Source organism: Ambystoma mexicanum, chromosome 10 (assembly GCF_040938575.1).
Source record: "Ambystoma mexicanum isolate Mex_15411 chromosome 10, UKY_AmexF1_1, whole genome shotgun sequence".
NCBI lineage: Eukaryota > Metazoa > Chordata > Amphibia > Caudata > Ambystomatidae > Ambystoma > Ambystoma mexicanum.
The window spans coordinates 831,802,051-831,814,572 of NC_090932.1; the positions used below are offsets into that span (position 1 = coordinate 831,802,051).

Below are 12,522 nucleotides of genomic sequence, written 5' to 3' on the forward strand. Positions count from 1 at the left end.
TAACAAGCATCGTGGTTTATATCAAACGTGTTATGCAGACTTCCTGACTGATTTTGCATTAAGTAACACGTGTTTATAATTTCCATCCCAATATTGTGGCATACTTTGGAAGGATGACATAGGTGAGTTGTGACTCCTAGTTTACAGTTTACACAAAACTTGACACGCCAGCGGCATTTACCCACCAAACATAACATCATCATTATTCTTTTCTACATTGAATCCATGCATTGTAAACCCTTAGCAGTCTAAATATTCTCCCAATGATATGTTCAGTATTTAAACATGGATAGTCGAGATTCCCTTCTTTATGTTTTTGGAATTTACTCTGTTGTTTTGTATTTGAAATCTTGCTTGAATCACAGAGTCGTTTTTATTTCCAACTGTCTGTATCATTTCCTGGTCCTGCACACATGACTAGATTTTTTTATTTTATGAAAGGGACTTAAGCCTGTATCCACTGAGACACATGATCACAGACTACTGAACAGAGCGTTAAGAACTCAATTGACCTGCTTTTCATGAACATTTTATTTAGTAATTTATTTAGTGTATTCATGATGATTCCAGCTATCACATTCTATTAGAAATATCTGTGAAACAGCGTTTAATCAGGTCATAGGTGTGTGAAGTTCATTCAAAGAAAAGAACACATTTTCTGGGTAAGCAAGAAGGTGAATCATATTTGACAGATAATGATGAAACGATGCAGAGGAGAAAAACAAGGTGTTTGTGGTGGTGACGGATATGAGGTAGGACTGTGTTAAATGATATCAACTAAAACATATTAAACAAACTAAAGTGTGGGCTGATCCCTTTACATGACTGCCTTACACAGCTCAACACATATTACAAACATCATAACATGATTTTAATGCTGTATAAAAAGTGCATGTTTGAGTGTGTCATGGTACAATCATTGGATTGCAAGATAACGTAATTGGAAGTGTACATTAACAATACATGATGCAGTACTGCATTTAGGGATACTGTTATTTAACATAGAGAACACATATTTCATGCTTTTTTATGATCTGATGTTTATCAACATACCAGCAACTGATTTGAATTAAATCATGTATTATATCAACTTTGAAACGGTATTACGATTTTACACGTGTGCCACTTTAAACACTATTCTGAACATGACATATACAAAAAATACTTTAATTGTTTGACATTGCAAGTGAAAAGACACCCATTGACGGTCCATTTTAACTACAACTGGTAACCAGGATTCGATTGTAATGTCCATAACAATAACACGTTTCGGGATATAATGGGTGGTGAAGCAGCACGTTGCTTGTAGAGCGAGTCTGTAAGAAACCATGTCTAGCATCCGCAGATGCAATGCCATTTGCCTGATATTCATTCGGATCAACAAAGCATTCTTCATGATTCGACATGTAAGATAACTACCTGTACTTTGCCCCAATCGACAAAAATGTGGACATGCTGGAAAGGTTAAAGCTATTAATTAGTGACCTGCACAGTTTTCCTTCTTGCTGCTGTAATCATAAAATTGATTTTTCCAGTCCACCATGTAATTGTTCCAGCGATGGAATTCTGCTTTCCATTGTCGCTGTGCGTCGTCAAGATTCCCTGTAAAACAGAGTGCGTGTTTTGTCGATTAGTGCACAAACCAAGCATTCTTTGCCTTCAATATTTGTTATACAAACTGCATGGTACTCAGCTCTAACAATACATGTCACTTTTGTAATGGTGGGGGGATGGCATCAGAGAAACGTTCAGCCTCTTCAGCATGATGCGAATGCTTAAGACCTGCATCAGCCACTCAGAGCGATCGATGCAGATGATTTCAGCTCTGCATAGCTTGCTGTCTGGTGGACTCAAACGTGAGCGCATGATTTTCATTTAGCAGCTTAAGTGTCTGCCTCATAACATCAGGGTCATGCTTAAAAGCTCAAAGCACATAATAGGCACTCCAAACAATCAAGAGCATTCTATTCTGTGTAATAGCTTGGCCCTAAATCAGAAAACCAATTGAGCCAAATGCATTGATAATAAATTAAATGATCAACATTGAACATGTTGTATGGCATGCTTTGGATCAGCGGTGTGCACGAAACCCATGCAGTTTCCCAATCCAACCATTCCAACGATACTTCTCAAGTTAAATTACATGATAACAGTGGTTACATCAAACACTGTGTGCCTCATTGTCAAACTATTTAAGCTAGAGTACCATGAAAAAATAACATTCCTTAATACCCGCATACCAATGACTTTTGCGTCTGATCCATTTTAGTGTGGACTGCTGAGATTTTCCACACGGCACAGCACACCAGGCAGAAACGACAAAATGGAGATTCCACGTGGCCTTGCCGCCCTTCCTGTGGAATCCCACATAGGTTTCCATGGGGATTTGTGTTTTGTGTGGAGCCTTCCATGGGCACATAGGCCATCCTCATCAATGCTCGTGGCACCCAAAATATGCTTCAGTTACTGTTGTTGCAAACGGGCACACAGGCCAGCCCGATGGTTGCTGGGTGTACCCAGCATACAACTACAGTTGCTGTGGTCACCCGGCTGAGGGGCGTCCTGGGCTCGCAGCTGGGCTGTGGTCACAGAGCTTGACAGTGGCCTGGGGCTGCCAGGTTATGCTGATCTGGGAGCACCCAGATCAGCGGTTGCTGCCATACCATGGTCACGGATCGTCAGCCTGCTGGCCAGGGTAGCAGGGCCATGATTACACGGCATCAGCGTTCAGGCCCAATAAATGAGACAAGAGGCAGAAGTGCCATTCATGGAGCCTGCTGCCGTTCTAGGGCACGTGCTGGCTGATGTTCCCTTTAATGGCAGGTGGTCATGACAAAGTCATGACACACATTCTTAAACGGGCAACACCATAATCTGTATTCTGTTCCTCGTGAAGCAGCTTGATTTCGGTGTCCTATGCTTGCATTTCCTGTACTAGGAAAAGGCAGGCGCAATTTGTGAAAGCACCAGGACTATGATGTTTTCCATTACGGCTGCCCTTGCTAATCGCTGCCATGCACACTTGCTCATGGCAGCGATCACTGCAGTTTATCAGCATACAGCAATAATAGAGTGGTCGAACCCTGGAATCCGACTGGGTTGTGGTGCCCTTCGCTGTTGCAGGAAGTGAACCCTCAGACTCTGTATGGAAAAGCCCTATTGAACTGTTGCAGTAGCAGTTGGGCTCTTTCTCCTGCGAACCCTATCGTGTGGAATCAGGCTGTGCTTTTTAAACCATTATCTCAATATTATTCAATGCTGTTGCTAAGCACTATTTTCCAGCGCGCACTATTCAAAATATCTTTTGCATTTCTTTCTATGAATTTCAAGGTAGTTCTCACCTTGAGACTTGCTAAGCCCTTGAAGGGCAATTGCAATGAGTTGTATTAAAAGTCGCCACATAGCTTAATGAGGCTGTCAGAAGGGTTAGGTGACTGATTCACAAAGACATTTTTCGGGAATAGGTCCCACTCAGTTCTGGAAAAACTAGTAATTTGCTCATGAGTAAGATACCGCACACATTTTAAAAAGGACATGCAAGGAGTAGGGCTGAATTTATGACTTGCCTATTGACATACGGATTTATGACTATGCCTATTTTGGTATTTGATTTGATTTGAGTAATTTCTTACGCGTGCCAGGCAGAAAACTGCATTTGGGCGCAGGTGTTCACAAAATGTTGAATATTTTGCTGTGATGGCCTATAATTGCCCTGAATACTTAGATTTATTTAAATAGGAAGGTTTTTAATTATTTTCTGACCCTTGTCAATATAGTGCATGAACGTATACCAATTGGCAGCTGGTTCCACAATTTAGGACCAACACAGAGAACCTCCTGTCACCTTTAGAAGTGTGTTTTGTCCGGGGGACGTATACCAAGAGTTTGTCTCCTGATCGGAGGTCTCTGGTTGGGTAATACTGGCGGATTCTCGTATTCAGGTATCTGGGTGCGAGTTTGTTATAACACTTGTACACAAGACATGCCACCTAAAATTTGATGCGATCCTCCACAATCAGCCAGTGGAATGCTTTCCGGGATGTGGAAACATGGTCTCTTTTACCCAGATGGGCAGTTAGCCTAACTGCCGCGTCTTGGCCTTCTGTAGTCTTGACATTTGTTTCACTGGAATCCCTGTCATAAGACTATTACAGTAGTCTTGATGGGAGTTTACCAGAGCTCCCACAACCACTGGATGTTCTTGAGGTGTTAAAAAGGGAGTACATTCCTAAGCAAATGCAGGGAGTAGTACACTGCTTTTACCTTTGCCCCTAGCTGAGCTTCGCTGGCCAGATTTTCTTGCCAGATACACCCGAGATTTTTCACTCTCCTTGAAAACGGGATGTTTACACCTAGAATCTGTGGAATTATGTTTGTTCCTTCCTCTCTGTTTATTTTTTTCTCTGATCCAAATAGTATTACTTCTGTTTTGGCTGTGTTAAGCTGCAACTGGTTGCAAGCCATCCATTTTTTCATATCTTGCATACACCAGTCTATCCTTTCAAATGCATCAGGAAGTTTATCTCTCTCCAGATAGATCTGCATATCGTGTTAGTTTACATGGGCAATTTATATAGACAGAACTGTGAGGTCAAAGCTACTAAATGGTGACTCTGGCAAGAGGCCTGTGGAGTTGGGTTCCTGGCCAAAGATTACACTGACACCAGCACTCACACGCCTCATCATGACATTCGCACCAAACAATGCAGCACACTACTCAGACTCCAAGTACCACATCAGCCAATCCACTTGCAACACACGGACTGCCCTCATAGAATGTGGGTCCTTCCAAAAGAACAGGGTACTCCAAGTAACCCGGTAATCGACACCCACTAAGAGAGCACTCCAAGCACCCCGTGGGGAGCCAGAGAGCCCCAAATGGGAAATGCTAAATGCTGCGTTGTTTCTGCCTAAATCTGCTTTCCCATTTGGGGCTCTCGGGCTCCTTTAGATTTCCTTGTTTCCTCCTCCTCCCCTCCTTTTCTCCTTTGCTAATCTCACAGTTGCTGAATCGGTGTCCTTAACCCTTATGCATCTTTGGGGCTTTGACCTCCAACACCAATTCTTCTCAGCTCCTGTCTTTCCACAGCACTTTGCATCTGCATACCCTCTGCTGTGGAGACTCACACCTCTCGTGGCCTAGGGCATGCAGAACAAAACATTCTAGCACTTTGTCCATGGATTACCGACGGGCTTGGACTGCCCATCACCTAACCCCTCTTCCCTCTCCCTTTCTGCACTTGCATGTTTTGAATACTCACATGGCATAGTAGGTTTCCCCTTCTCGCAACCGGGAACATGTGAAGACTTTTTAGTGCAGTAGAGATACGGTCCCTGGGTTTAAGGCCAGGGATAGATATTGCTGCTCTATTCTGGATAAGCTGAAGAGGTCGCACAGTGAAAGAAGGAATGTTTAGGAGGAGGCTGTTACAGTAGTCACGTCTAGAGAGAACTAGGGCTTGAGTCACATTGAGCCTCTGGGGGAAAGTGAGAAAAGATAGAATTCCTTTGAGAAGGAAAAGCTGATAGTTGGACTTCTTGGCAATGTCCTGAGTGTGAGGGAGGAAGGAAAGCAAGGCGTCGAAGGTGACTCCAAGGTTTCTTGCTTCAGTTGCAAGCATAGGGGGAGAGCTCAAGGAGAAGGGCCAATGGGAAGGATCCCAGTTTTACAGGCATTGAGGCAGAGATCACTGTAGGCACACCAAGACTGGATGGCAGATAGGTAGTCAGGGATGATGGAGGGTACAAGAGGGTCAGCAGGGAGTCTGAAGAAGAGCTGTGTGTCATCTGCATGTCACTGGAAGTTGGAGGAGAAAGAGATGAGGTGTGCAAGGACCGCAAGGTAGATGTTAAAGAGCCAGGGGGAGAGTATAGAGTCCAGAGGGACACCACAGGTGGAGTTGGAAGAAGGAGAGGAGAAGGGGACCAGGATGACTTGGGAAGGGTGTTTAGTGAGGAAAGAGGACAGCCAATCCAGTGCCCGTCCTGAGATACCAATTGTATCGTGGAGACTTTGTATGAGGGTGGAATGGTTAACTGTGTCAAATTCATAGGAGAGATCGAGAAGGATAAGGACAGCAGGGGAGTTGAAGTCCAGAGATGCGAGCAGTTCTTCACATGTGTTCAGAGGAGCAGTTTCCGTGACTCTGGATGCTTGGAATTCATATTGATGGTTGTGGAGGTCTCCAACAAGTTCAGTGTGAGAGTTAAGTTGGGGCAAAGCCAGCTTCTCAAGTAGCTTCCCCAAAAAGGGGAGGGGTGGAGATTGGCAGATAGCTGGCAGGGCAGTTAGGGTCAGAGGAGGGTTTTTTCAGAAGTGGATGCACAAGGGAGTGCTTAAGGGAGGAGGGGAAAGATCCAGTGATCAAGGAGAGATTGCAGAAATCAATGAGAGCAGGGGCAAGGGAGACAATGTTATCCTTGATGGTTCTGGATGAGCAAGGGCAGACCTGTTTAGAAGAGACCTTCATGGAGCGGACAACTATTGTGAATTCTATAGGTGTGACAGGAGAGAATGAGGGGAAAGAGGGGGGAGGTGGAGTGGGATGGGTGTTGAACGAGTGTAGAATGGGTGGTCAGAATGGCCTGAGTTTTGATGGCAAAGTGTGAGGCCAGTGCATTGCAGAGGGGCTTGGAAGGAGAAGGGGACGAGGAGACTATGGAGGGGTCGGCTAGATCCCTGCAGAATTTGAAAATACATAATCTTGTGAGCATACGCCCCCTCTTTGCTATGAATAATGGTGCCTCTCAAGGATACCTATCTCCCACTTCCTCCACTTGCTGCACTTGCAGGATACCACATACACAGAACTGCTCCAAGCTGTTCAACTCTCACTCCCCTGAAATTCCTAGTTGACATTGTTGAGTGCTGAACGGAAATATGCTGCAGTCCACGACCTTCTCTCATTGTGACCCTCCAGTTCGCGTCACTTCCGCTCACGATACTTTATGTCCCACACACAGACATGGGCAACGATAAACCCGACAGCTGAACACACCCTCTCCATACCATCACAGCGGAGCATAAGACGAAAGGACTGACAAACAAATGGACATCATGTTGTAGCATCTCTGAACATTGCAGCGTTCTTTTCTTCCTCACCCACGGTTCCATTATTGAATGTTGAACACACAGACTATTGACCTCCACAGCAGAAAAACGATCACCATCTCCCCAGGCATTCTTCCTGACATCATCAGAATGGGTGACACTCTGAGCAGACCAGAGCTCCCAGCATCAACAGTCCCCCCTGCTGCAAATGCACATGTCCCATCACACCAGCCAACTGCACACTTGCCAGCACAGAAAGAAATTGACAAACAGGAACCAACCCTCTTTATGCTCCCGCAACGTGATGCCCCCACCAGCTGCCAGATCTCCACTGTATGCTAGTAAGCAGCATTCGCACTCGCTCAGCAAGTGTCACGAAAATGGGGATTTCCAAGTTAATGTTCCAAAAGTACTTTGGCTGCCCTAAGCACTGATAACTGGGTCTGCCCTCTGCAGACCTGGCTCGCTATCATCCTCTGAGCTTCTCGCTGGACATTGACCCTCCCAGCAAAGTGACTGTCTGCCCACTGGCAAATATGCTGGCCCTTAGCCCAGGCAATCCCTCCGTTTGTAGACTGGCAAACTTGCTGGCCCTCAGCCCAGGCAAAATCTTCCTCTTTGCTCCTTGCAAAATTGCTGGCCCTTAGCCCAGGTAATCCCTCTGTTTGCCTGATGGCAAGCTCACTGGCCTTAGGCCCTGTCACTATCTCCTCACATAACTGACATCACTGACCCCACTGCACCTTGCAGTGTTCCTACCGGAGAGAGGATCTTTACTTGGTCTAGGGATGGTGGATGTCCATCTTCTGTCCAGGTGCTGTCCCCCCAGCACAGCCAGCATCCTCATCATGATAAGTTGGGTTTGTGGCCAAAGATGACAGTGACACCAGGGTAGGAATAGGAACATCTTCACTAAGTTCCAGCTCCAGGTACAGGGTACAGGAATACATTTAGGCCAGATAAGGTAAGTAACTTGGACAGACATCCACTGGCATCCTCTCTCAGTCAACCCATCTTCTCAACTGACGTTCACAGAACCATGAAGAACAAACATTCTCACTCGAAGCATTCCATGTCAGTCACTCACAGCATTCCATGGATGCAGGACAGGGTGCAGAGAAAGATGAGACGCAACCATGTCATTGTCATGTTTGTATTTCTCTGACCTGTTACTTGATTTTGCATGGCACCACAACTGTGGTGGACCTATGATTAATGTGCCCCTCAGACTCACCAAGCCTTTTAGAAAGAGAGTGCACACAATGCTGTGGTTTCTATTGTGTGCACACACTCACATGGCTGGCTGTGTTTGGTACCCAAATATGTAAATATAATTTTGTATAGCCAGTAAAACAGGTATGACTCTACATAACAGCCTTTTACAATCAAGAATGAGGCACCACAGTCCAACCATATCAGCCTATGTGTGAGGCAATCCAGTGGTCGAAGTGTACGAAAAGAAGTAGTGGAACTATGTTCCCCGGTCGTCTGCCCCCACTCTCCACAAACCCCATTGCTGCGCCCTCTCCCTATCATAATCCAAACCCCCAAAAAACACACCTTTTATTTAAGTGAATGTTCACTGCAGTGCACTGAAGTGCACGCTTCAACTTCTTCCTACACTTTTATTTTAAAGCTAAAGCGTTCCAGAACGGTTTCTTTTTAAAATAAAAGTATAGGATCAGTGACACTTAAAAATAAAAAGTATAGGAGCACCGCTCCTGACCGCTCCCGCCCACTTCGACGTCTGTGTGTTACCCCTGGTGACATTCAGGGAGTTGACATCTTTGTCAGCAGGTAGGTAAGTAAGCACATTGTGCATGGGCCAGATGCTTGAAATGTATATAGCATTATAAGGGCATTTTCTGGTAGATTCCTGTTTCTCAGTCATCTCAGATTCCATTCAGATGAAATTAGTAAAAACAGATCTAAGGTGTGTTGACAGGAAATGAGTTTCCCAACAAAAAATCCGACAACAGAAAGTTTAAATATGGAGGTTCACAGTGATTGTGTGGCGCCGAAATGTTGGAATGGATGCATCCCTAGGATTGGAAGCCGAGTTCCAACCTCAGCTGCAAATCTCCCATAATGAGAGAGAAGGTATGCTGCCACACTTTACATTGCTCAATGCTGTGATGAGTTCCTGCAATAGGAGGGTGCCTCTAGTGAGCTGGGACTGTGTGGACACTCCACTGGGTTTGCAGCACATGATAGACCAGGCCTGACAGTGAAACCCTGCTGGTGTTTGGAGATATTGTAGACTTGGGATGCGACAGAGACCCTGCATTATCTGCACTAATTACTCCCTGAACTCGGAGGGCTTCAGTGTCCGAACCTGCATTGAAATCAAGTCTCAGATTTGAAGACACTATCACTGTTAACTAAACAGAGTAGCAGTTCTGGCATTAAGTACACTTAAAGATAACAATTCTAATACAGCTGTTGTTAAAAAAGAACGTTGATTCCTGGTAGACTTGCAGTTGCTTACCTGCTGCAATCACTGATATATGTTCTGCGCCCCACTACTGGAACCATTGACCCATCTGGACTGGACTAGTCCTAATGCTCCCCGACACCACAGTCCCTTTTTGAAATGTTTTCTTTGCTTTCTTCTTTTGCAGCCCTCCTGCTTTCCTCTGCATCTGTTGAAATTCACTGTTGCTGTACCTAGCATCGGAATCCCATGAACCCAAATCCGTTTCCCTCCAGCAAACGGAGCAATAGTCTGGAGGCATGGAAACTGGCAGAACTCAAGAGAAATATAGATCCCATAGGCTAGCACTAAGAACATGATTACAATTTGAAAAACTGCAACATTAGGCCCAGTATCCCAATTGTAATGATAGTTGCAATTGAATGGAAATAGGGCGTGAGCCTTGCAAAGATCCAGCAAACTAAAACTTTGGCCATTCATGTCCTGGTTGGGATAAACTACTACTTATGGAATTTCAAACGTTGTGAACATTTCTTTACATTAACTAAAAGTGGTTATATTTATGTCCCCGCATATTTCTATGAACATGTGTGTAATGGCTGTTTGGCCATGGCAGGCAAATACAGGATGAGTTCATTTGGAAAGGCCCTGAGAGTTACCCACATCATGGTAAATATCTATGGGGTTGAACGCAGGCCTGGGGAGATAACTTAATACAAGACCATCAAAATGGGTAATTCCAAGGTTTATGGTCGGCTTTCTCAGTTCGAAGCACAAATCTGCAAAAGTGTAAGGATACATTTAATAGCAAACCCGAAAGTACTCTTATCAATATTTATAGATTTGTGTAGACAAACAATTGACATTCTAGGTGTATTTCACGTGTGTATGTTAGGCCAATGTATATAACTAAGTGGGATATGTGGAATACGGCACAGAAATTTGTGGACCAATATTTTGGTGTGAGAGTAAAAATTCCTGTTAAACATTGTGTTCTGGTGTAACAGCCAGACACAAGATTAACTTCTGTCTGGTGTTTTTCTCAATGCCAAAACAAAAGGTTATTATCATGGAAGTGATCCATTAGTTCTGTGTATGTAGGCCAACAAGAAGTGATTCTTCTTTCGGCATCACAGCATCATTAGTGTGGGCTATTAGGTGGCGCTGAAAGCACTACCTTTGCATCAAAACTGTTGGTTTCAAATAAGAGCTTTAACATAAAAGCTTCAAATATGGGCTTTGAAAGAGGGTATGTGATGCTTTTCCAATGGAGATGACATTTGAGGAGGGATAAACAGTTGTTAGGTTATAGAATCCCTCCGACTCCCTGCCCCTAGCCATGCTAATTCCGATTGGGTAATCCAACCCATTCCTGCCCATCTCAGAACCATTTGAGCTCTTTGAGTTCTTCCATGGAGGCAGCCATCTTGGATGACTATCTCTAAGGAAGTTCTCTGGAAACAAGCCGAAACTAGCAGCCATCTTTGAATAGGAAAGAAACCATGCAGCTTCCAAATAAAATGATACATTGCATTACGTGAGTATAATATTTTTTAATTAGCTGAAGTCATTTACAATACTTTTGACAGCAGCAATTATTTCTGTCCTTTCTGCATTCCATTTCCTTGCCCCGCATGATCCTGCAATTTGACTGGTTGTGTTTGGCTTCAAACATAAATTGTCTGGCTCACCCCACCTTTATTTTTGTCCTTCAATGCACACCCGTTCCGTTGTTTTCCTTACCCACTGCTTTTAAACCAACTGTAAAGTGTTCAAATAAGAAACTTGCAATAAGACATGAAACCCCACAATGCTCACATCAAAGAGGATTTTGGGGCCTTTAGCCCTGAGATCCTCTCTGACGTGAGCGCTGTCCTCTGTGTGTTCACAGAATTTTGCGCGCATTCAGGATTTCTAGATCCCCACTGCTGGCAACCTGGTACATGATGGCAGTGAGGAGCTAGAAATCTAAAATGCGAGCTCAATCCTGCGAACACACAGAGGACTTTGCTCACAGATTCTGAGCACTGTGCTCTGTGTGTTTGTGGATTTTTGTACACAAATCACATTGTAAACTGAAATGACAAATATATAAATACATAGGTGCACCAAAAATAGTATGACAATAACTTTGTTTCTCCTATATGGAATGGAAAAATACAAGTGTATGAATGCACAATGATGTCAACCTAAAATAATCTTCTATGCTTTATGCTTTATGCAGCTTTTCAGTCAAGTCGTAAAGACACACAAAAACAAAACAGTGTGGCAATGCTATCTGTTAGTAAACATTAATCACACAAAAACAAAACTGTGTGGCAAAGTTATCTGTTAGTAAACATTATGGGCATTATTTGAAAATATGTTTTTCAATGAGAAAATCAATGTCAATACTTCCAGAATAAATTAACTTCTTGTTGAAGGGCCTTCTTACAGCTTGTGAACTGTCATTTAAATATTCCACTTGCTTAAGATATGCTGACCTTGCTGGGCGGCTACCCTTTTCTCAGCTAGTGAGTCTGTCAGCTAGGGTGGCTTTTCACCTGTTCTGAAGCGCAAAGCCCACATAACCGAGATACATGGTGCTGCTGGTGAGTATTGCAGATATGGCAGGGCAGCCCCTGGGACATGTTTGCAAGTACGGTTGATTTAATGTATCATTGATTAGTAACCTCTTTGATTGAAATGCAATCTTCCCACTCGCCACCAGATTAGCAAAGTGTGCCCTCCCCAACCAGGTGACTCTGAGACCCTGACAAAGACATGAGGTTGAACTCTTGCTGTGGTTTCACCTGAAGGAGTCTTGAACTCTCTTCCAATACCCTCCAAAGAACAGTAGAACAGAATGCCAGTATGTGTGTGGGCTCACATCCCAGAAAGTATGTTCGGGTCAACCAAAGGTGGTTACTTGGACATTCTTTGATGAAGCTAGGCTTTATGCCTGTTACCTGCACTAACAAACTGCAGTGGGACTTGCACATCTCTAAATGCCCTGCCCCCACCCTCCAATCATATTGGCTTGCTTGTGCAGCAATAG

General features: G+C 44.1%; 1 protein-coding gene across 2 annotated transcripts in view; it reads right to left on the bottom strand.

Annotated features, from left to right (window-relative positions):
• Window positions 1–513: 513 nt before the first annotated feature.
• BCHE (butyrylcholinesterase) overlaps window positions 514–12,522 on the bottom strand; it is a 636,843-nt gene continuing 624,834 nt past the window's right edge. For both annotated transcript variants that reach the window (XM_069618487.1, XM_069618488.1), the window contains one exon: window positions 514–1,602. In XM_069618487.1, the coding sequence (XP_069474588.1) occupies window positions 1,478–1,602 (125 nt within the window). In that variant the 3' untranslated portion in view covers window positions 514–1,477. The remainder of the gene's footprint in view (window positions 1,603–12,522) is intronic.